General features: G+C 43.5%; 1 protein-coding gene across 1 annotated transcript in view; it reads right to left on the bottom strand.

The window, feature by feature from the left end:
• The window catches only part of gabbr1a (gamma-aminobutyric acid (GABA) B receptor, 1a), a 68,946-nt gene that overhangs the window by 6,264 nt on the left and 40,820 nt on the right, over window positions 1-21,862 (bottom strand). Inside the window, exons 13-21 of the mRNA XM_035163263.2 lie at window positions 21,257-21,502; window positions 20,142-20,205; window positions 19,223-19,300; window positions 11,413-11,563; window positions 7,398-7,530; window positions 5,092-5,208; window positions 3,566-3,676; window positions 2,557-2,650; window positions 1,201-1,328 (exon numbers count right to left, since the gene is read on the bottom strand). Coding sequence (XP_035019154.1) covers window positions 1,201-1,328; window positions 2,557-2,650; window positions 3,566-3,676; window positions 5,092-5,208; window positions 7,398-7,530; window positions 11,413-11,563; window positions 19,223-19,300; window positions 20,142-20,205; window positions 21,257-21,502 — 1,122 coding nt within the window. The remainder of the gene's footprint in view (window positions 1-1,200; window positions 1,329-2,556; window positions 2,651-3,565; window positions 3,677-5,091; window positions 5,209-7,397; window positions 7,531-11,412; window positions 11,564-19,222; window positions 19,301-20,141; window positions 20,206-21,256; window positions 21,503-21,862) is intronic.

Genomic DNA, 21,862 nt, shown 5'->3' with positions numbered 1-21,862 from the left:
CAGTGTCAAGAGTGTCAGGAAATGGCAGCGAGTATTTGTCTAAAGTGCCTAAAGTGAACATAATGGCAGCTATTTTGGTGTAATGTGCATCCAAGGTGCCGCCGTTTAAGATGATTCACTTGCCATTAGCAGCCACTGAAAAATGTTTATGACCGATGGCTGCAAAGCGCCCAAATGAGTACATGTTTTAACCTGTTCCCACCATAGGACGGGGAAACATCCGCGTACAAAGATGCACAACCCACACTGTGCACAGATGTGCATGTATACACAGCTAAGGGACCGAGAGCTACTACAGACCTAAAGAAAAATATAAAAGTTTGTGTTGCAATCTTTGTTATTTTATTGATTTTAGTTAACATTTATTCCAGCAGGACGCCCCGCTGAGAACGAATTTTCATTTTACAAAAGAGACCTGAGATACGACCGCTACTATCGCTGCTCCACAGGCACCACACGCATCAACATTTATGATTCATACAAGGAAGCAGTTTTCACCGGCAGTATTATCATTTGGACAGAAATGCGTCCAGAGATCTGCCTTTAAGAGAATTAAATCTCAAGACGTACTTGTGAAAAAACTTGAATATTTCATAAGTACGCCTCGTATTGTCTCGTATTGTTCAAGCCAATCATTACACGAGCATGTACTCTTCTAGACTACATCGTCAATCTGTGATGTTCAGGCCCCAGAGGTTGTTTTGAGACGGAAAGTTTTCATTTATATTCCTGCTGTGCCCTCAGCTGACTTCTTCTTGTTGGGAGTTTGGAGGATTGATGGGAAATGAGTGAACCTCAAGGCAGTTATCTACTCAAATACTGTGCAGGGGCATTAAAAGGAGCGTTAAGTTATCTGTGAACTCCATTAACTTCTATAAACGACGGGCAGCAAGTGCAACCAGCTCCCCTTTGAGAAACGGGCTTTTTACGCCTTCGCAGCTGTGAAAACGCTGGTCAGTTGCCTGCTATTTGTTCTGACATAAGCAGGGAAGCTGAGCTCAGAAATCCCAACGCAAGACACGGTAATCATGGGGGCGCTGCCACCGATTGACCCCCGCAGATATATTATGATCATTCTGTGCTACGGGGCAATAAAAATCGTACTCATTGCTAATTTAATGTTATTCAGACGGCTGCGGACAGAACCACCCAGGAAGCGGAGTTCGGGCTTGATGGTGTTGTTTCTTTCTTTTGACTCACAGCGACGTTGTAAATAGCCATCCCCACGGCGCGGTGGTCATTGATCTTCTCTGTGGAGACGGACTTGGTCTCGTAAGCCAGAAATATACCCAGCAGCAGCAGCAGACCCTTGTAGCCGTAAACCACACCTATGGGAAAAACAGCCAGAGAGAGAGAAAAGGATAAAGGAGTGAATGGCTGAGCAGATGTGTGAGACTGGAAGTAATTCAAAGTAATGGGGTAAAAATTGTACGAGGCAAAAAAATAAGAAAATAGGTGTTCTTTGAAACAGGATGTCTTTGTGTGTGCTTTGGTCTGTGTGGAAATATCTCAACAACTATTGTGTGTGTTGCCATGAAACTTGGTGCAGTCATTCACGGCTCCCACACAATGAACCTCACCGACGGTGGTGGACCCCCGACCTTTTCCTCTCGTACCAGAGAGGTTTACATTTGGAGTTTGGACTGGCGTGAAGTTTTGATCCCGACAATCACGTCCCCGTCAGGGCGGGCGAGCACGAACTTGATGATTATATAACTTTTCATGTAATAACACTAAACATGATACTGGACTTTCTTCACGTTATTTTTGTCACCTGCAAAAACGTATGTTTCTTTCTACTCCTTCTCTTGCAAGTCAGCTTTAATTTAATGCTACAGAAATCTCAAGTTATGTTTTTACGTGTTATAACATAGATATAATCTATTAAAGACTAGAGTGGAGTATGAGTGGGTTCAGGTATAAAACCAAAAACGTTCTTAGTATCCAGCACAAAGGTTGAATATGTAGAAAGGCATTCGGAGAAAAGAGTTTGAGTTTGACACTTCTTCAGACTGTCCATTGTTTCTTTATACGATATTAAAGCGCCATCTTTTCTTCTCTGGGAGAGGAAATGCTATGGGGCAATGGCCCAGTTTATGACCCACATTATTTGAATTTCAGCACCATTATACTTTCATAAGAGCTGCCACGCTAAGGAAGACAGCAGAGAGACAGACAGCAAGAGAGAGAGGGAGAGAAAGGGGGGACTGCGTGGGCCGACAAAAAAGAAGAGAAGCGGGGAGGGAGGAAAGCGAGAGCAGAGGAAAAGAAAGAGGAATCAAACGTAAGTGGGCGGCGGGGGACGAGGGAGGTTGTTTAATTCAGAGTGAATGGCGGGGACGTGTGTGAGTGTGTGTGTGTGTGTGTGTGTGTGTGTGTGTGTGTGTGTGTGTGTGTGTGTGTGTGTGTGTGTGTGTGTGTGTGTGTGTGTGTCTGTACGCATATGTGTCTGCATATGTCCAAGTGTGCGACAAAGACATCCAGAACCAGAGCACGGCAAAGAGTTAAAAAAAGCGACAGACTGAGAAACCAGAGAATAGAAGAGACTTTAGATACCGAGCCATGTGTTCATCTTCTCCGAGCTGCAGTGCTCCAACAGGGGCTGAATCAGGACATCCAAGTCTTCTTTCGGGGCCTCCTTGGTGAACTTCTACTCACATGGCAGACGGAGGCAGAGGGAAGAGGGATGGGGGATAAAAGAGATCGAGCGACGGGGAGAGGCAGGAATAGAGAGAGGAGGGGGGAGATAACAAGAGGAGGATGAGACGATGAGCGGCGCACAGTGGAGAACGAGGCAAACATGCACAGTAAGCACAGGCATTGATCCCCTCGGGTAAATAGGTTCTTCCGACAAGACGGAGATACAGACGACTGAATTAATAGACTATCAGATGTCCAATAAATATGAAATATGGCTATTTAAAATTCTACACAAGGTGTGACTGTTGGAGAGGTAACAACATCTAGCTCTGCTTCCTACAGGGTCTGTATAACAAACGAAACCACGAGCTAAAAGAGGCTGAAACGCACCAAACAATCACCAGAGCAGCAGGTTTTTGTTTCATAAATCTGTGTTTTCTGCACTGTGAGTTCAAATTGAATGTTAATAATGAAAATACTGATTAATGCAGGTTTGATTAAGTCAAAGGTAAAAGTTTTAATGGTCATCTGAAGGGTTTTATGAAGCAGGAAGTTCATTCAACACGTTCGCCCCGGCTGCTTGATGAATGCTTAATTAGAGGAGATGTTTGTTTATTACACGAATGCCACGGGGTGCCTTAAACAGTGCTCAGGGTTCAATCAAACATTACCACACAAACAAATATAACTCTTCGAGCCATAAATGTCACGGTTATAGTGTTGCTCCTCATCTGTGCCTCGTGAAATGACACCATATTTATCCCTGTTTGAGATTGTAAGTGTAAGATGAATCAAAATGAAGGAACATTTCTACAGACGAGGCTCGGTGTCTCATTACTGTGTTGCTGACTGATGACGGCGGCCGCGCGCTCCCTGCAAATGGGTGATGACACACAAATTATCTCATCCGTCTCTCGTACTCTACCTCGACCGTAATGTGCAGAGGATCCACAATCTGCCAAATCATGAGTGACAGGAAGTCGATAGCCAGCAGCACTCCAACTGTTGCGTAGAGTTTCCATGGCTCCAAGTGTTGCTGTGTGAGTTTGGGGCAAAGACACACGAGAAAGAGAATGAACACACATGCACACACAAGTCATCACTATCCAAGGGCACCATGAGCCAGTGTGCAAACAAAGACAAACAACCAGGACAAATAATCCGACAGGCGTCCTTGTGATTTCTGCATGACTGGGCACGAATTGTCTTTCACAATGTGTCTCACCTGCGCCTGTGTGTGTGTGTACAAGTGTATTTTAGGAGCAGCGGGAGTTAGCGTGTGAGTGTGTGTGTGTGTGTGTCTGCGAGCAACACACAGAGGACAGCGGTGGCTATATTTATGCTGCCACCTGAAAGCATCATTTATACAAGCTGGGATGATGCTGCTTTTGTGTGGACGGCTTCTAAACGCGACTGATATCAACTCCATTATTCTTAACTGAAGCTATAATGGAAGCCGTTCACCCGTAACAGAAAACAAGCAGCAACAATGAGCTCTGCCCGTGCTCCCCTCCCGTCTTTCCACACGTTTTCTTTTATTATTCGACCACGCTGGCTTACTCCCGCCGCCTCCAACATAGTAACAGCTTTCAAGCGTACAGCGACTAAGACTGAAAAACTAAATGAGGATGAAAACGCGTTACACGGGGGTCGGGCGCCCTCTCCACTTGAGTTGCGTTAAGAAGGATTTGAATAGGGTAGATTTGTTCAAAGTTTTTGGGGAAAATACTCGCGCTGAGCAAATTGCCCTGCTGTGGACACGAAGCGAGTTGAAAGTCAACGCGATTCGTTGTGCTTTGGCTCAAATAATAAACCCCCCCCCCCGAAGGTTGGATTTCAGCAGAGAACTTTAATACTCATCCATATTCATAAATATTCCATAAATGGCTTAATCTCTCATTCTTCTGATTAGGTCTTAGAAATTCCCACAGCGCACCGCAGACTGGCTGTATCTCCCTGGCTCCAGGATACACTATCTTCAAGAGGAGCCACACACACACACACACACACACACACACACACACACTGTCTCTCTCTCTCTCTGTCTCACACACACACACACACACACACACACCAGCAGGCAAATACATCTGATGATGTAGGTTTTGCGCGTCCAAAATCTGCATGTTCCCAGGTATGTGTGTAGGAACATGTGCTTAGCATGTGCGTGTGTTAAAGAACAGCATGTATGTCAGTGTGTGTCCAGAACCTTTATCCCCGCTCCCTCGCTACAACCCAGCCACAGTGAGCGATGCCGAGCCGGCCTCTGAGAAGCTTATGTTACTAGGAACTTAGACATTTCTAACTTTATTTTTTTTATCAGCCAGTGCCACACACGCTGCATGGCCTGGCCTCCCTCTTCCTCCTCTCCCCTCCTGAGACCGCTGAGAGGCTTATCCCTCCCTCCCTCCCTCACTCCCTCCCTCCCTTTCTCCCACTCGCCCTCCTTACCTTCTTCTTCTCCTTCTTCTCTTCCTTCTTTGTGAAGAGGGTGTGGACCCACCAGATCTTGGTGAACATGCTGCCGTACGCCAGGCTGAAGCCGAGGCCGAGGAGCCACAGGCGGAACTGAAGCAGGGAGGAAAGGAAACAGATGAAATAAGAGGAGAGAAGAAGTTTCATTTTAAAAGCTTTTTTCCTCAGAGGTGTAGACTGAGTTTCAGATTTGGGGGGACAATGAGGTAAAGGCTGTATAATCTATCTATAAACTCTCTGGTAAATAAAGACATGTTCCTTTAGGTCGTCTTATCAAGCATCTACATTCAGTTCATAAACATTTAATAAATTGTTTGTAACACTATGTAAAGTAGTTATACAATAAGATGATAATATATGATTATTCATATAATTTTTTTAGCAGACTGGGGTTTAAAATGGTAATTAATGAAAATATAATAAAATAGAGTTGAAATAATACAGAATCTGTCTTCATCTGTGATAAATTATATATGTTGATTAATACTGAAAATTAAATTTGAAAGAAAGAAAATCTGAAATAAAAATTTGAAAAATGTAATTAAAAATCTAAAATTATTTTTACATTCAAGCATTTTTAAAGAAAATATCCCCTGTAAATAAATAAAAAAAGACAGATAATATGTTTTTTTACTTGGTATAAAAACCACATAGAGGAGCTGGGAGTAGTTTTTCATTCTTTACAAGCTCCACCAACAAGCAGCCTGAGAGGCGAGACCCAGGGCACAAACACCCACACACCATGTTTCACTTGCAGCTAATTACAGTTATTGATTTGTGGTTGAGGGGAAACTTTTTATTGATATTAAATGTTTCCTCCAGCGGAGAATAAGAAACACACAGGGGAAAAAAACAGACTTTCATTACGGTAGAAATATAGAAACATGCCGTGACCATTTCTGTCTTAGTCACACGTTCAATAAAGGAGAAGAGGAAGAGGAAGAGGAAGAGGAAGAGGAAGAGGAGAGGAGAGGAGAGGAGAGGAGGGGGTCAGAGAGGTGGACCTGAGAACAAAGAAATCGACACGTTGGGATGAAAAAGAAAGGAAGGCAGGACAAATACAGAAAAAGAGGAAAGAAGAGGGGAGAGGAGTACGAGTAAGTGAAGAGACAAATATAGAGGAGAAGGGGGGAAGAGAGGCGTGATAATGAAGAGAGGAGAGAAGTGTGGGATGAAAAACACATAAGAGGTGAGAGGAAGAGGAGATGATGGATGGATGGAGAGAGGGAGAGAGAGAGAGCAGGAGTAGCTGAGAGATAAGTTTTGATAAGTTTGAGGAGATGGAGAGAATAATGAAACATATCCCGAATAGAGCGAGAGACAGAACAAAGCCTGAGAGAGAATAAGTGGACGCCGGGACAAAGAGCAGAGAAACGACAGAAATGGAAAATCTCCCCCATCGCCTCCACAACACAGAGATTCAACATGGCTGACAGAGGAGCACTCCCACTCCTCATTACTGTCGGGATCCCTTCCTCTGTGTTCCTGCAGCACGCAGACAAACCAACGGCAGGAAACTCAAAAACACGTCCAGTTGCATAATGAATTATGTCAGTGTTTAAACTTTGATCATCTGCTAAATGTGCGTGATCAAAATCCTTAAACGGCCGCGGACTTGATTTGCTCGCGTCCTCCCCGCCACAGGCGACGGCAGCATCGCGGCTCTGCGGGCGTCACGACTCCCAGATGTGGGTTCGCTTAGAGTAGGGACACAATTTCACAGCAGGGGAGGACGTTAGTGGAAGTGACAGCTGCAGCCGTGAAGCGTAAGAAAAAAAAATAACTGCAAGGTCCGGCAGCACCGCAAATCCAACACAGAGAGTCAATGTTTGGATTTGAGAGCAGAGACGTGGACTTGTACGTTCTGATGACGTGAATATGAACCTTTTGGACAGTAGGACGTGAAGCTGAGGGAGATAACATTAGGTGCAGAGTTACTGAGCAATAATTCCATCAAAACCTTCTTTCAGCTTATTGTAAATCAAATGATCTGCGAGTAACTCGATTTGTTTTTGTGTTTAATTCACCTACAATAAAAGGCTCGCTGTATTTCAACCCTTTTCATACAATTCATAACCCCGGTCTCCTTTGAAAGGGAAATTAAATTAATTTCTTTGTTGTGACGGACAAAAAACTGAAGAAAAAAAAAAGCCACAAGCATCTCAAGATGAAAAATGAATGTCACCTTTTACATTTGAGGGTTCAGACCTTGTAAAAGCTGCCGTTTTAGTATCGGCATGAAATGTGTGAAACTCTCTTTCCCCCAGCCCTCCGTCTGTTACCTGGCAGACGACGGGGAACTGTGACCTGTGGACGTGGTGGCCATCGATCCCCAGAGGGAAGACTGCGGCCAGCGCCATCATGCAGCCCACCGCTGTCATGTTGTTGAGGTAGGGCTGCGAGTTCTGGATGTAACTGAGAAACAATGACGGATTCACACGGAGACAGAAAAACAAACACAGTTAGAAAAACACATTTCTGCCTGTTGTCGTCTGCTCTCGACTCAGAAGCATCATCGATCGCTGTTTATTGGTCTCGTCCTGGGTTTTAATGGATATTTTTATTATTTTTATTTACTGGCTCAGACGGTCGGTCGTATTTTATCACTCTGAACCAGAACATGGACGCCGCTCGCTCTGATGTGTGATCGACAGTCATTAATGTAATGGATGGTGACACAGGGAAACTTCCTGTCACAAGTGAAACGTCTTCAGTACCTGACTGTAGCGCATGACATATTGGTATCTGCGTTTATATTATCCAATCAATAAAATTAAATATAAAACTTTCATTTTACAGGATAAACAATACACAAAAGACCTGTGCAAGTTTTTATAGTTTACATTAAACGATTTGTCTATTTTCCAAATTCAAGTTCTATATATTTGGTTGTACTTGTGTATTTTTTCATGTTTTTATTGTTGTTTAATTTTTTAGATATTTTAAATAGTTGCTTTTCTATTTCTAGTAGGTGTATATTTCTAGTAGGTGTATATTTCTTTATGTTACATCAGATTTACACTTATATCTTCATATTTTTCACCTGTATTTAACATTTTCAACTTTCAAAATGCTTCGTTGAGCATTTTTGTGGTTTTTATAGAAAAAAAACAAACAAACACATAATTTCCCAAATCTGAGTTTGTTCCCTGTTCCTGATTGTTCATATAAGCAATGTTGTGCTAAAAAAAAGATACCAAACAATGGCCTGGTTATGTGGTATATAAACAGAAAATCTACATTCTTCAGGGTTAGGCTCCATTTGTTTGGTATAATCTGCACTGAACCACAACCCCCACCCACCCAGCACCCAGACCTCCGCTCCTCCCGCTGCAGGAGGAGGTGTGTCTTTGTTTGTTTCCTCCCGTTGACGTGCCCTTGTGTTGCCCTGAGGCCACACTGCTTATTTACTGTACGGCAGACACACACTCTGCATACAAACACACATTAACATATACGCACATGCACACTGCCCCACCTCAACCTCTGAAGAATCTTAAATGTCGTCACACACCAGGAATGTGATGTGAGGTTCATTGTGCTGCAGGAGGTTTTTTACTATGCATCTTGTCAACATAATCCGATTCTATCAGACCATAATTTAATAACTTTGGATTTCTCATTACCAGACTACATGCCACTAATGAAAAACTCCTTTTCTAGATGTCTACCTGATAGTGCTGTAGCTAAATATGAGGAAATAATTCCAATTACATTTAACCCCGTATTATCCGTCGATATAACCAACGAATTCTTTAAAAACCCGAGCTCCACTGAGATCGACCATCTTGGCGATAGCTCCATAAACTCATTACGATTAACATTAGACTCCACAGCACCTCCAAAAAAGAAACGTGTAAAACATAGTAAATTAGCTCCCTGGTATAATTCCATCACACATGAATTAAAAACTGCGATCACATCGTGGATTATGATGGTGGATCGCGAATCAGAGATCGTGATCGTAATGGTGGATCCTGTATCGTGTTGGCATCTGATAGTGGTGGTGGACCATGATCGAGGTGGCAGCTGATGGTGGATCCTGATGGACGGATGGTGATCATGATCATGATGGTGGATCCTGATCGTGGACTAGGATTACAACAGGACTGCATGATATAAAATATGTCTCCTCAGATACTCGACCATTACTGACAATAATCCATCAATTCATTGACCTTCCATTATGCTACAAACTGTTTATTCTAACCAATGCTGTAAATACTCTTTTCTTTCTGATGTTCTCCGTTACACGTGGCATCTATTGCACTTCTGTCCGTCCTGGCAGAGGGATCCTCACATGTGGCTCTCTGAGGTTTCTACGTTTCCCCTGATAAAAGTTATTTTTTTTACAAATTGTGATTTGTGAATATGGGCTATACAAATACAATTTGATTGATATTCTGCAATAAAACTTTACTAAAACAACAGCTGATATTTAAAGTGTCAGCGTGTTTACGTTTCCACAGATTGACTCTTTCCTGTTTGTATTTGTGTATTTTACACTAGCAGCTGCTATAGCCAACTTGTTTAGTAAAATAAATCACTTGATGAATGAATGTGATTAGATTTGAACTGACTCGGTGTTCCAGCTGCTGAGAGGAGCCTTCGGTGCAATTGTGTTTGAAATATAATCAGAGCCGGAGGAGGTCTGAGCCGCAAACAGGAGCCGGAGGTCCACAGAGGAACACAGCTCTGCTGCTTTCTGCACAAAATGATAAGCTCATTTATATCAGTTTGACCCAGGTCAAACATAAAAATATGATGTGAAAGAGACATCAGAGCTGCGCTCGGTTCACAGACGTGTATTAAGCTGGAAAAACCTCAATCAAAAGACACAATTTAAAAGGAAGGATTTATATTCCAGGGCAGTGACAATGAAACCGGAAAGGTAGTAACACTAACTTAACAGGCAGAAGCGCCATTCAGCTTTTTCACTGCATTAAACATGCAAGTTTCTTTCCCCTCCCATTCACATCCATCATTATCTATGCACAGCTTATCCTTTGTGGGTCGTTGGGTGGATGGAGCCACTCCCAGGAGCCCCCAACACACAAAGACATGAAACCATTCACACTCACACTCACATCTACTGGAAATTTAGAGTCTCCAGTAACTCGAACCTGCATGTCTCTGGACTGGGGGATGAAGCTGGAGTAAACCCAGACAGGTACGAGGAGAACGTGTGCACTCCCCACAGAAAGACCCCAGTCGACCATCAGGTTAGAATCCAGAACCTTCCTGCTGTGAGGCGTCAGAGCCACTAACCATCAGCTGTCTCACAAATAAGACCAATATTCAAATTCAGCCTACATCCATACTAATATGATATTATTTCAAATCGACATTTAAAAACTAAAATAATCTTGTAAACCCATATCAGTAATAATCTCCGTCCACACTAACACACCTGAAAAGGCACATAATGTGACCAATCACAGGGCATGTGCGTGCCGGTGTAAACAGGAAGCAGATCGTTTACTCAATGAGAAACAATGTTGGAAAGTAAGAGCAGGTATTTATTTTCTTGTTGGGACTGTGACTCAAAGTGTTTACGAGCTTTTGCTTTCACTGCCGGTCGTGAATGATTTGTCTACTGGGCTCCACGAACTGGATCGATGAAGTAAAACGGGTGGTTAAAGCCAATAGGCCCCGACTAGTCTGTATGAGACAGAGTTTTCAAGCTGAAATGGGACCAGTAGCATTTCTAAACTGGACAGCAGACGTAGACATAGCGACAGTGATGCATTTTAAAAATCAACAGTCTCCTCGCTTTTGATCGGCTCCACTCGAGCAGTAGGAGGTTCTCAGTTCCTTTCAGGATTTCTGAGCTGTTGTGTGTTTTTGAACAGGCGACCTTCGTGGAACAAAACCACGTCTTTCACCTTTGACGCCGCATTTGAATGAGCCGTCAATTATCGTTATGTTCAAATTTAAAAATAAACCTTCCTCTTTATTTTCAAAAGGATTTCACTGAAGCATCACGGAAGGACAAAGATGCAGAGAGTAGAAGCAGAAAAACTACAATCAAATCACTGACAATGTCATGAAATGTTGTTCTTAAGTTTAATCAACAGACCAAAAGATATAAAAATAAAAGAGATATAAGGTATAAGACTTATAGGTATAAAACAGCTCATACTTATTCTTATTATAATCAAAAATATAGTCAAAAAATCGTTAATTCTCTGTTAATCTCTTGACTAATTATAAAAGCTGAATAAATGAAGGCACGTCATATTTGAAGGCTTATTAGTGCGGGCCCAATTCTTTCTCATTCTCCATTAGGGAAGTTACCGGACGTTTCCATTGTAGATGTTGAAGGTGAGACAGACGATGCCGAGCAGGATCCCGAGGCCGGCGAAGACGGACACGGCCGCAAACAGCTTCTGAGACAAGAACCGGTACTCTTCAATCACCACGGTCCGATCCGCAGGAGGTCCCTCGCCTGAACAGACACAGACAGAAGTATGAGGAGTGAGAAGCCTTCTGCTGCCACCTACCTCTGCATGATCCCAATTACAATTCCCAGGACACAACCCACATCTTTGCTCTATTAATGGGAGAAAAGATTAAATCACTTTTACTTGGAAATCCAAATAATTGGTTTTCACAGTGAGGGGAGGATTAGACTTTTAAAAGCCATCTGGGGGTTGTACAGCTTCTCTGCAGTGAGAGTCGTGATGCCTCTGGTCAAGAGAAGACCTGGACTCAACACTTCCCAAGACAGACGACGCAGAGTCAAACTACAATGTTCTGTGAAACTACGCAGGTCAAATTATATGAAGACAAGGCCTACATTTTAGTTTTGGGGTTAGTTAAGTCATGTCCCCCACCCCCCCCCGCATATTTGTTAGTGGGTTTGTTTGTCAGCAGGATTAAACAAAAACCACTCAACAGATTCCACGGAACTTGGAAGGATGGGACATGGGCCAATAAAGAACCCGTTACATTTTGTTGTGGATCTGGAAAAAACTGCAGATCTAGAGGAACAAATTAAGACATTTTTGATATTTTCACCCATTTCACAGAGAATAATTCATTGATCTTGATGATAAACTAGAAAAACTGCCTCCGCCATCCAGTAGTTTCCGTGTATATATTTCTACATACTGTATTTTCCAGATTCACATCAGATCACTGGGATCTTTGACCACTGAAACTCAATCACTTTATCTGAAAATAATCCAAGTGGAGGCATGAAAAACGTGGTCTGTTTACAGGACTGATATCAATGAGTTGGTGCAGATCCAAATAAATCTCTCACAGATTGAAACACGGTTTCATGGGGGGGTAGGTTTTTATCAGCCTCTGCACAGAAATACACTTTGGTGCAGATCCATGAATTTTGTTATCATCTTCTTTGACATTGCGAGATAAGGCCGTTGGCAGAATGCTGTGCTGCGTGCCGTTCTAGGTTCTACTTTTAAAAAGTAAATTCATGTTTTACTTTTAAAATCCCTCATTTAATTCAGTTCTTCTGGAGCTGCAACAATTAGTTGATTAAAAAAATTTTACAATTAGATAATTGCTTCAGTTGTTGTTCAAGCATAATAATTAAATATTTAACATTTCCAGCTTTTTAAATGTGCAGATTTGCAGCTGTTCCGATGGTAAATGAAATAAAAACAAGACATTAGAGATTGACTGTGGAAAACTGAGCATTAAAGACTTAACGATAAGTTGACTGATCTGGAAAATGATCTGATCAATAATGAAAATAATCGTTTTCTCCAGCCCCGATTCTATTTCTTCTTTTCCTCGTGTTACAGCCTCAGTCAAACACCAGCCTGTGAGCTTATGTTTATTTAACCAGGAACGAGTCGCTGGGCGTCTTTTTAAGGGACAACCTGTTCACACGCTCACACACCGTGCTACCTGCCGGCCACTGAGCAGCTTCATTGGAGCAGTTGGGGTTTAAGTGCTTTGCTCAAGGGCATCTCAATGGTGGTAATGAAGAGAGAGGCGAGAGCCGCTGTTTCATTTTCTCCACCCAGATGCTTCCCGACGCTGCTGGCACTGAACCAAAAAGCCTCTGGTCCCACGCACGCTTCTCCAGAACGACCGCAAAAAAAGAGAAGGACTCCCTCTTCATGATAAATGGAATAATGATAAATATACGCAATCAGCATCAAATTATTAGAGCACCAATTACTGCCGTTAAGTGGAAACCATAACTCCTCATAACTGTTCATAATGACTGAGTCACTGAGGCGCACATTCAAATGAGTCATGCAATATGTTGCCATCACTGTTGACACATACAGAGACTGTGGTCTGTTAAACATCAGAGCTCGTTCACAGAATCACACACAGTTGCATCCGATACTGGAAACAACAAATAAAGTTTAAGTGGCAGTTTTCTCTTCATGCTCTCTCTCTCTTGTAAACCGTCCCTGTGTCCTCCCTCCTTCCCTCTCATGCTACAAGTCAGGGAATCCTCCATCCATCCATTCTCTATCCTCAGCTGACATTGTGCGTGAGGCGGGGTCGCACCCTGGACATGTCGCCAGCATATCGCCGAGCCAACAAAAGCCCCTTTTTCCACAGGTCAAAAAAACCCCCACTAACATCTGGCTTTTGTCTGCAATGACAATTAATTCAAGCGACTTTCACCCCCGGGTCAAACGACTCTGCGGTAGACGCAGGTTTTAATCGGCTGCGGCGCCGATCGGCAGACACACCTGGGTGGACGTGATAATTTGGCAGACAGTGAGGTGAGAGAGCTTCTCAGTGTTCGGTTGTGACGTTGAACGTGACGCAGGAGGTGAAGAAAAAACTAAAAAGTAAACAACTCTAACCCCCTTTAAAAACGGTACCTGGAGAAAAGCCCCACATGCAAAGGGACAACAGTCCAACTCCAGACAGAAAAGCCCTCAAATCCAGAAACTTCTTACTGTGAAAAGACAACTCTGGAATTAAAAAATGTTTGAGAGCCTCTGGCAGACGGCTGCAGTCACATCACGACCAAGTCCTCACGCCACAGGAGCAGCAGCTTCTCAACGAGGTCAGAGACCCTAATGGACATTAACCCACACACACCATTGATCTACACATCGTCTTCTGCACAATTTGGAACATGTTGCACATATTTTTCTCATATTTTTTATATTTATATATTTTAATTTATTGTATAGTTCTTTCGACTTATTCCTCTTGTGCTCTGGTCTCTCTATCCTTCGGGCAGCTGTGGCTCAGGGTTGTCTACTGACCAGAGGGCCGGTGGTTCGATCCCCGACACCTCCAGTCTGCATTCAGAAGTGTCCTTGGGCAAGATATTGACCCCAAATTGAAAGCTGTGTGGTGGAGTGATATAGAAGCACTGTATGAATGCGTGTGTGAGTGGGTGTATTTATGTCGAGCTTTTCGAGTCTTTACATTAGAGGCCACATTCAGACGGTTTATTATTCTGCGTACTTGCTTTTCAGTTTGCTTCAATCTTCTCGACCCCTATTTCTCCACTCACAGTGTTTGTTGTGCACCGAACAACCAAAACACATTCCTTGTTGAAAACCTACTCGGCAAAAGATCGGATTCTGAAAATATACAATAATTACAAGTGTTCCCCAAAGCCAGATAGCGGCCATTTCTCAGATGGGCAGAACGAAGGTCATGACACAATCGTATCATCCCTGTAATCTTTAAAAAGAAAGTAAACCTATAAATAAAATAAAATAACAATCCAACCGTTGGAAATTAAGAAACCTTGAAGCTGCCAGTTTGCTTCTTCAGTGCTCGTCAGATGGTGGAATAGCTTTCACCGTCTTAATGGCGCTCGGCTCTTCACTCCGCTTTCCAGCGTGCAACAACCATAAACACTTGATTTCTAACGCTGGTTCATAAACTCGTCATTCAAACTATTTCTGACCGGGTAAACCCCAGCTTTTAAATATTCAAATGGCTGTGGCAACAAACCTTTTTACTGCATTTCCTATAAAAGTAATAATAGCTGAACAAAACTCATCGTCAAGAAATACCTTTGCACTCAAAGTTATAATTCCCCGTTGTTTTAATGCATGTTTCTTTATTTTTATGCATTAAATAAAAACACTAATTCCATTTAGGCCCTAGGAGCACAGAATCCTTCCTCACTCCAGTACCTCCATAAAATATTGATACAGCTTCAGTGCAGTAAAAAATAAAAATACACAACCACCGATGTTATCAATGATTTATATGTAAATGTCAATTTGGGTAATTCGTACAATTTAATAGGAAACTTTGGTACGTGATTTCAGAGTCAATTAAAAGTTGGAGCTTTAGGGTTTTGAATTGTGTGTGTGTGTGTGTGTGTGTGTGTGTGTGTGTGTGTGTGTGTGCACGCGCTCATGCCCGTGCAGACCGTATATACAGCATGCTTGATAAGCATGGAGACCTATACAGTAAGCATGAGTGACTGTGCTCAAGAGAGTGCACATTAGTGCAGGGAAGCATTTATGCGCGCACGCAGCTTGTGTTTTGTGTGTGTGTGTGTGTGTGTGTGTGTGTGTGTGTGTGTGTGTGTGTGTGTGTGTGTGTGTGTGTGTGTGTGTGTGTGTGTGTGAGAGAGAGATGGAGGCAGACAGCGAGTGTGTGCATGTCAGAGAGGAAGCAGAGCACGAGTGTCAGCGCTGCGTGAAGCTGATGTGTCAGATGTCAGTGGAAAGTGTCAGAGTGTCGCCCCCTCGAGAGGCGCAGGGTGTCAAGACGCCCATCATGCTCTGTTTAGATTCTTGTCACCGCCGTCACGTGGCCGACATGTATCTGGTGTCATCCGACTGAGGAGCGGCGACGTAAGCGCTTGTCTGCGGATTTCACCGAGTTCAATTAAAAAACCATTTGCACCCGTTTCACCATCACAGCGTGTACGACTGGGAAAATTCAGGTTTGATGGAAAACACACAGGGACAAAAATTATACCACATTTTTTAATTACTTACATTTTACTTCTGTCTTAATGATATAATGAATTCAATAAATGCAGCCGGGGCCCCGACAGGTGCCACAAGAGGAGATGAATAAAATCAACACCCGTCATCCAAAAACAATTTATTACCAACATCACTGTCAAAATATTGAATTAGCTTTTTCTGAATAATAAAATAGGTTATTTCCGTTTCACTTTTGTGCAACGGGAGGAATTAAAGACACGTCAGCCATCTTTATTCTATATGCTCCATCTGTGTTACATGTGCTTTATGAACGACATCAAAGCAAACTGGGTGAGCGGCACACGGATCATATGTGGTGCAAATGAGCAGTGACCCAGACATGTGTGTTTTATAAGTAGTTCATGTATGCGTGAGTGGAACCACTGCCAACAACCTGCCAGCTTGAAAAAAAGAACAAGTTAAATAAAATGATAAACAACAATAGAAGGTATAAAAATAATAGTAATAATAATAAAACTTGTGGGTGTGAAGCTCCACAGTAGTGAGCTCGTATCCGACCTCTGGAGCCCACTCCTCGTGTCTGCTCGAGGCGAGAGGCTGCAGGCTACATTAGCTGCTACTAGCACAACACACCCACAGTGTGAGACTCGACTGGCAGCGTTGGAGCAGCACAAAGACGGATGCATGGAATAAACAAAAGAAGATGAGATCTTTGCTTCCGCTGCACCGATTTAGAAATCTTTTGTCAAATTTTCCCCATTGTGAGGCGGAGAAATGTGTACGCACAAGATGTTAGATCGATGGAGAACAAGACTCGCGTTGTTATTCTTCGTTTTAACGGAGGCTTTGTCTTTCCATACGCGTCGTTCTCATTATTACATTTCAGTGTTTTATTGGCCACCGTTAAAAACATCTGTTAAATGATTTAAAATGCTGTATACAATTTAAAGTGGAGCACTGTATTCATGTTACTGTTAGGTGATGCATAATGACTGTGCTTAATGAATTCCAAGGAACCTGTATGTGACTGCATTAATGCACAGCGTGTGTACACGTGTGCATGTGTCAACTGTCCATTCAGTCAATGCATTTGCTCCATTTAAACCCTCCTCCGTCCTTGATAAAGGAATCAGGACAGGGTGTTGCCATGGAGACCCAGCTCTATAACAGTTGCCACAGCGATTAGAAGAAGAGCTGAGCTGAAGTGGTTGTTAGAGCGACCGTGAACGGAGTGAGAAAGTGAGGCATGGAGGCGCCTGGTAAACACACAGGCAAACAAGTGGGGGGTTAAGTTGAAAACCCCCCGTTTATACTTAAACCCCCCCGCCGCTCCCCCTGCATTAAAAAAAAAAAAATCCCTGAACTGAGTCAGCTGCAGAGAACAGGAAATTACTCATTTCCTCCCGACAAGACAAAGTCAGAGGGATGTGCCTTTATTTGGTAAAATTGAGAAAAGTGAGCAAACACATCTCCACCTCTGACACTTTGGAGGTCAGGTCAGTCTCAACTGAAATAGTCAAACACCAAAGCCTCTCACCGTGCAACAAGCCAAGCTAAATATCCTGGAGGAGGACATTTTGCCTACATGGATGCAGGTCACCCCGGTGTCTTGCCCGTCAACCTGACCTGGAATCTCTTCCTCCTCTGGGTTCAGTTAAGCCCCTCAGCAACAGATCATTTCCTTAAAAGCCTAAAAAAAGGCGGCTCCCTGCGGACCGCCGCGGCATGCAGGATTGATTAGTGGCACACTCCGTCCAGGCACAAGTATGTCACCTCTCCAGGGACGGATGGGCCAGGAAACAACCACAGGATTGGTCTGGGTGTCTGAGGCAAATCAACGGTAATAGGTTTTCATGGGACAACGAGAATATGGGCAGCAGGAGCTTGAGTGTTGGCTCCGGTTTGAGTCCCGAGGGCTCGATCGTCTCCATATAACAAAATGATGTAACGAGAAAACTCTTGATGTTGTTGGTTGGGTTAGCTCGTACTCCCCAGAGAGTTTTCCCATTAAGAAGAACGGGATGGAGGGATGTGAGGCTCTGATACCGCAGGAGGTAACTGGGACGGGTTCATGTCAGTGAACACAACAGAAAGCGGAATTTATACGTCATGTCCTGCCGCCTGCTGCTCTACGCAGGCTCCACCCCTTCCCTGAGAGTTCAGAACATTTTCCTGTTGTTGTGACATTTTCCTGTTGATCTGACCCAGAAAAATCTCCCGGTTCTCCTTCCAACCCCGTAGGAAAAAAATATGGATAATGTCAGTGTGAGCCCATGTGAGAATAAATCTGATTATCCTGAGGATTCACCGCGAGCAAGGGGACGCCCGCGACAAACACAAAACTGGAAACAGATCTCAGGATGTAAAAGACGTGCCGTGCAGACGAGGGATACACAATGTGAGATTTCAGAGCTTTTGGTGATGAGGGCCGGCGCCGTAAACAAAAACACCTGATTTCTGCAGTGAAATTAATAAATTACATCCTGCATGCTGCATTTTCCTGTTGTTGTAAACAGGAACGAGAATCTCCTGCTGTGTTCTTCATATGTGAAAAGAACAAACAGCCCATTGTGCAGACATCTGAAAACAGGTTTGGTGCATTATAATTTGGCCTGATGGTAAATCCCACTTATTAACATGATCAGCTGTTGCACCAGAGTGTGATATACGGCTCATAGAGGCCATGAGGGTTCATTAAGACCCTGAGCATCCATCAGATGCACAGCAATTTGCTTAAAACTCCTCAGAGTCATAACATGACAAACCGCAACACAGATAAATTAAACACATTATGTCCGTCGTAAATGAACGTCCATAAGTCTGCTTAGAAATCAGCAAAAGTAAAGATGCTCCTCATATTCCATGAAACATTTTGAACTGAGAGAGGAGGGGAAGGCTTTTAAAACCCCTGAGTTAGCCAGTCAAACTTAGCTGCTGCACCAATTTGATTACCGAGCATTTTCTCTGCCAACATTTTAACAACAAGTTGGACGGTGAGGTCGTTTCGGGGCGAGCATCAGCATCCAAATAACAAGCTTCGCCCCAAACGAGGGGTTAGAGAAAATCCGGCATGATTACATATCATTTAGACAGTGAGAAAGGCTAAATTAAGCCGCGCCGGGGAGGTCGGATGTCAACGCAGGAGGACGGGATGCTGTTGAGTCACGGCCATGATGAGACGGGACACAAATACAGACACGGGAAGCAGCGGCGAGGACAGTGTCGTGAACTCTCACCTATCCAGACATCGTTTCCAAACCAGGAGAGGTTCTTCTGAGAGCTGTCGTAGTAACCGATCTTCTTGTAACTGCCTCCTACATGTTTAAGACAAGAAAGACAGAAAAGATGCGAGACATTTTAATTAGAATTGCTCGTATAATTAATGTCATCCCCTCCCGTTGTTTTGGTCCGTACGTACACTATTTAGCTATTTTTCTATAGTTTCTGTGCTTTTATATTAATGGGATGTGTCGGTACAGAAGTAAAAGGACACAATGAATAGATGAAGTGAATGGGGGATGAAAGGTGCATGAGGAAGGACAAACAAAGAAGCACCAAGGGGAGGAGAAGGAGAAAAGGGGGAGTGAAAAAAAGGAGCTTATGTGACAGTCTAGACCAGGAATACTGATGAGGTCCCACAGTGATTCAAGGATTCCAGTCAGGTCGTCTCATTGTGGATGTCAATTTACCTCGACACCACAACAGAAAATATGAGACGGAGCGCGAGGGGAAAAGGGGCCGGATTATGAATTCTCATCCTTTAGAGCAGCCAAAGAGAACAGACGTAGAGAATAATCCCCAACCTTATCCTGCGCGGGGAAACTCATTAAGTCACTGGTGACAAATAGGATGCCACTTCCAGAAACAGCTTAAAACGGAGGCTTGTGCCCAATTAGGGCGAAGCCTCGAGTCAACACGTCCCTGCGTCGAGCCCAATCGCATGTGCAATTAAATGACACCAGGACCAATGACAGTAAAGGCTGCAATCCCTCCCCCCCCCCACAGCAGAGAGGCCTTGCTGTGAATGATCAGGGCTGAACAATCAATACCTGATGAATTCCGTCAGCAATGATTTATTTTTTTTACATGAACGAGTGACATTCACCGTTCAGACCAGATGCAGCGATTCAACGTGACAGAGAGGGAGTGCGTTACCTTGGAGTTGTTCGATCAGCGTCATCGCCATCCTGGAACCCTGGGCGTCAAACACCACCTGGCCCTGAGACGCAGATAGGAGGAGGTCTGTTTTTTTAATTTGCAAATAATTAACGGCTTCCTTGAAGGAATATTTCAACAATTTTGTGATAAATGAAACTATACTAATCGACCAATATGAAGATGCAGAGAGCAGTCAGTTACTTTAGCTTAGCACAAAGACTTGAAAGGACAGAAATCTGGGTGTGATATTTTACGTGACCTTACACCTGACAAACAAACCACTAATGTTGTGCTGTCATGTTTTCATCAGTTGAGGAGCATTTCAAAGATCAGGTCTTTTCTGTCTCTGCCTGATCTTGAGAAGGTCGTTCGTGCATCTCGTTTAGATTCACAGTAATTCGGGTTGAGCCAAAAAACAACATCACTCCTTTTAGCTGGTGCAAAATCCAGCTGCTCGCCTTTTAATAAATATCAAAGGACAAGATCATATCAGGCCTGTTTTGGCCTCTTCTCTGGTGACCAGTCAGTTTTAGAAATGATTTTAAGATTTTACTGATTACCTTCAAAGCACTTCACGACTTCAACACCCCAGCTATTATTGAGGATTTGCTGCTAGAGCGCAGCCTCAGATCCTCGGGCAGAGCTGGCAGCTCATAAGTCCCGACTCGAGACTAAAGGTGATGGGCCCCTCCAGCTCTGGAACTCACTGCCCAAGGATCTGAGACTGAGCAGAATCAGTGACCTCTTTTAAATCACTTCTTGAAACATATCACCACCCAGCCAAGCTCAGAGTTTGAGGTATATATATATATATACTATATCCACTAATGGTAAATATATATGCTATATACTATAAATATCCTCTTTTAAAATGTTGTGAACTCTACATCTCTGCCTTTGTGATTTCAAACAGGATTTTTCATTTTGCGACCTTGAAATTGATCACCATCATAGGTAAGGACTGCAATAGTGAGGATGAGTGTACAGCCAAGACATATGGAAACTTGCATATTCATATATGATAACTATAAAGTCCCAAACCTATGGCATAAACAGCTGTTTTTATTGCCTGTGCTTCTGTTCCCATCTGTTTTCTCGTCCTCTGCACTTACCGAAACACCTTCAAAGGAGCTCGTGTTAAGGGCGCGGTAGATCTCTGAGGTGATGTCGTGGTTGTTGTAATTGAAGTCCTCCAGACGTCGACCCTTGGCCTTCAGCGGTGCGACTGTCTTATTGAGGGCAAGGGCCAGGGCCCACACTGCGTCGTAGGCCAGAGGAGCCTCTTGAAAACCGCCGGTCTCCTCCGGGTTCTTCCCTCCAAGCCGAGACATCAAGGCGGCGATAAACTCCTGCGATGTCTAAAAGTGAACAGGAAGGAAATTATATTGAAGAATAAGAATTTGCCTCAACATTAGCTCCAGATTATTTTTCAGAAACCAAATGGACAGTCGGGTCAAAGAAGGTTCAGGCCAGACGGCTCTCAGGCGGCCTGAGGAGCAGTTGAACTCAGCTGACCTGAGGAGCACTACCAGCATCAAACGAACACCATGTGGGCATTAAGGGCTGTTGGAAGTATAATGAACGCAAAGGGCGCTCAGAGAGTTTACACCTCTACCAAGGCCAACGCCCGATCTCGCCACGTTAAAGAAAGAGATATAAGAATTCCTGGATCCGCCCCTTTAATCGAATCCACTCAGAAGTTATTGGTTTCTTCTTTG

The sequence above is a fragment of the Hippoglossus stenolepis genome, chromosome 8, assembly GCF_022539355.2.
Source record: "Hippoglossus stenolepis isolate QCI-W04-F060 chromosome 8, HSTE1.2, whole genome shotgun sequence".
Classification (NCBI taxonomy): Eukaryota; Metazoa; Chordata; class Actinopteri; order Pleuronectiformes; family Pleuronectidae; genus Hippoglossus; species Hippoglossus stenolepis.
The sequence above is the reverse complement of the archived record's forward strand: the minus strand, read 5'-3'. Positions and strand labels throughout refer to the sequence as shown.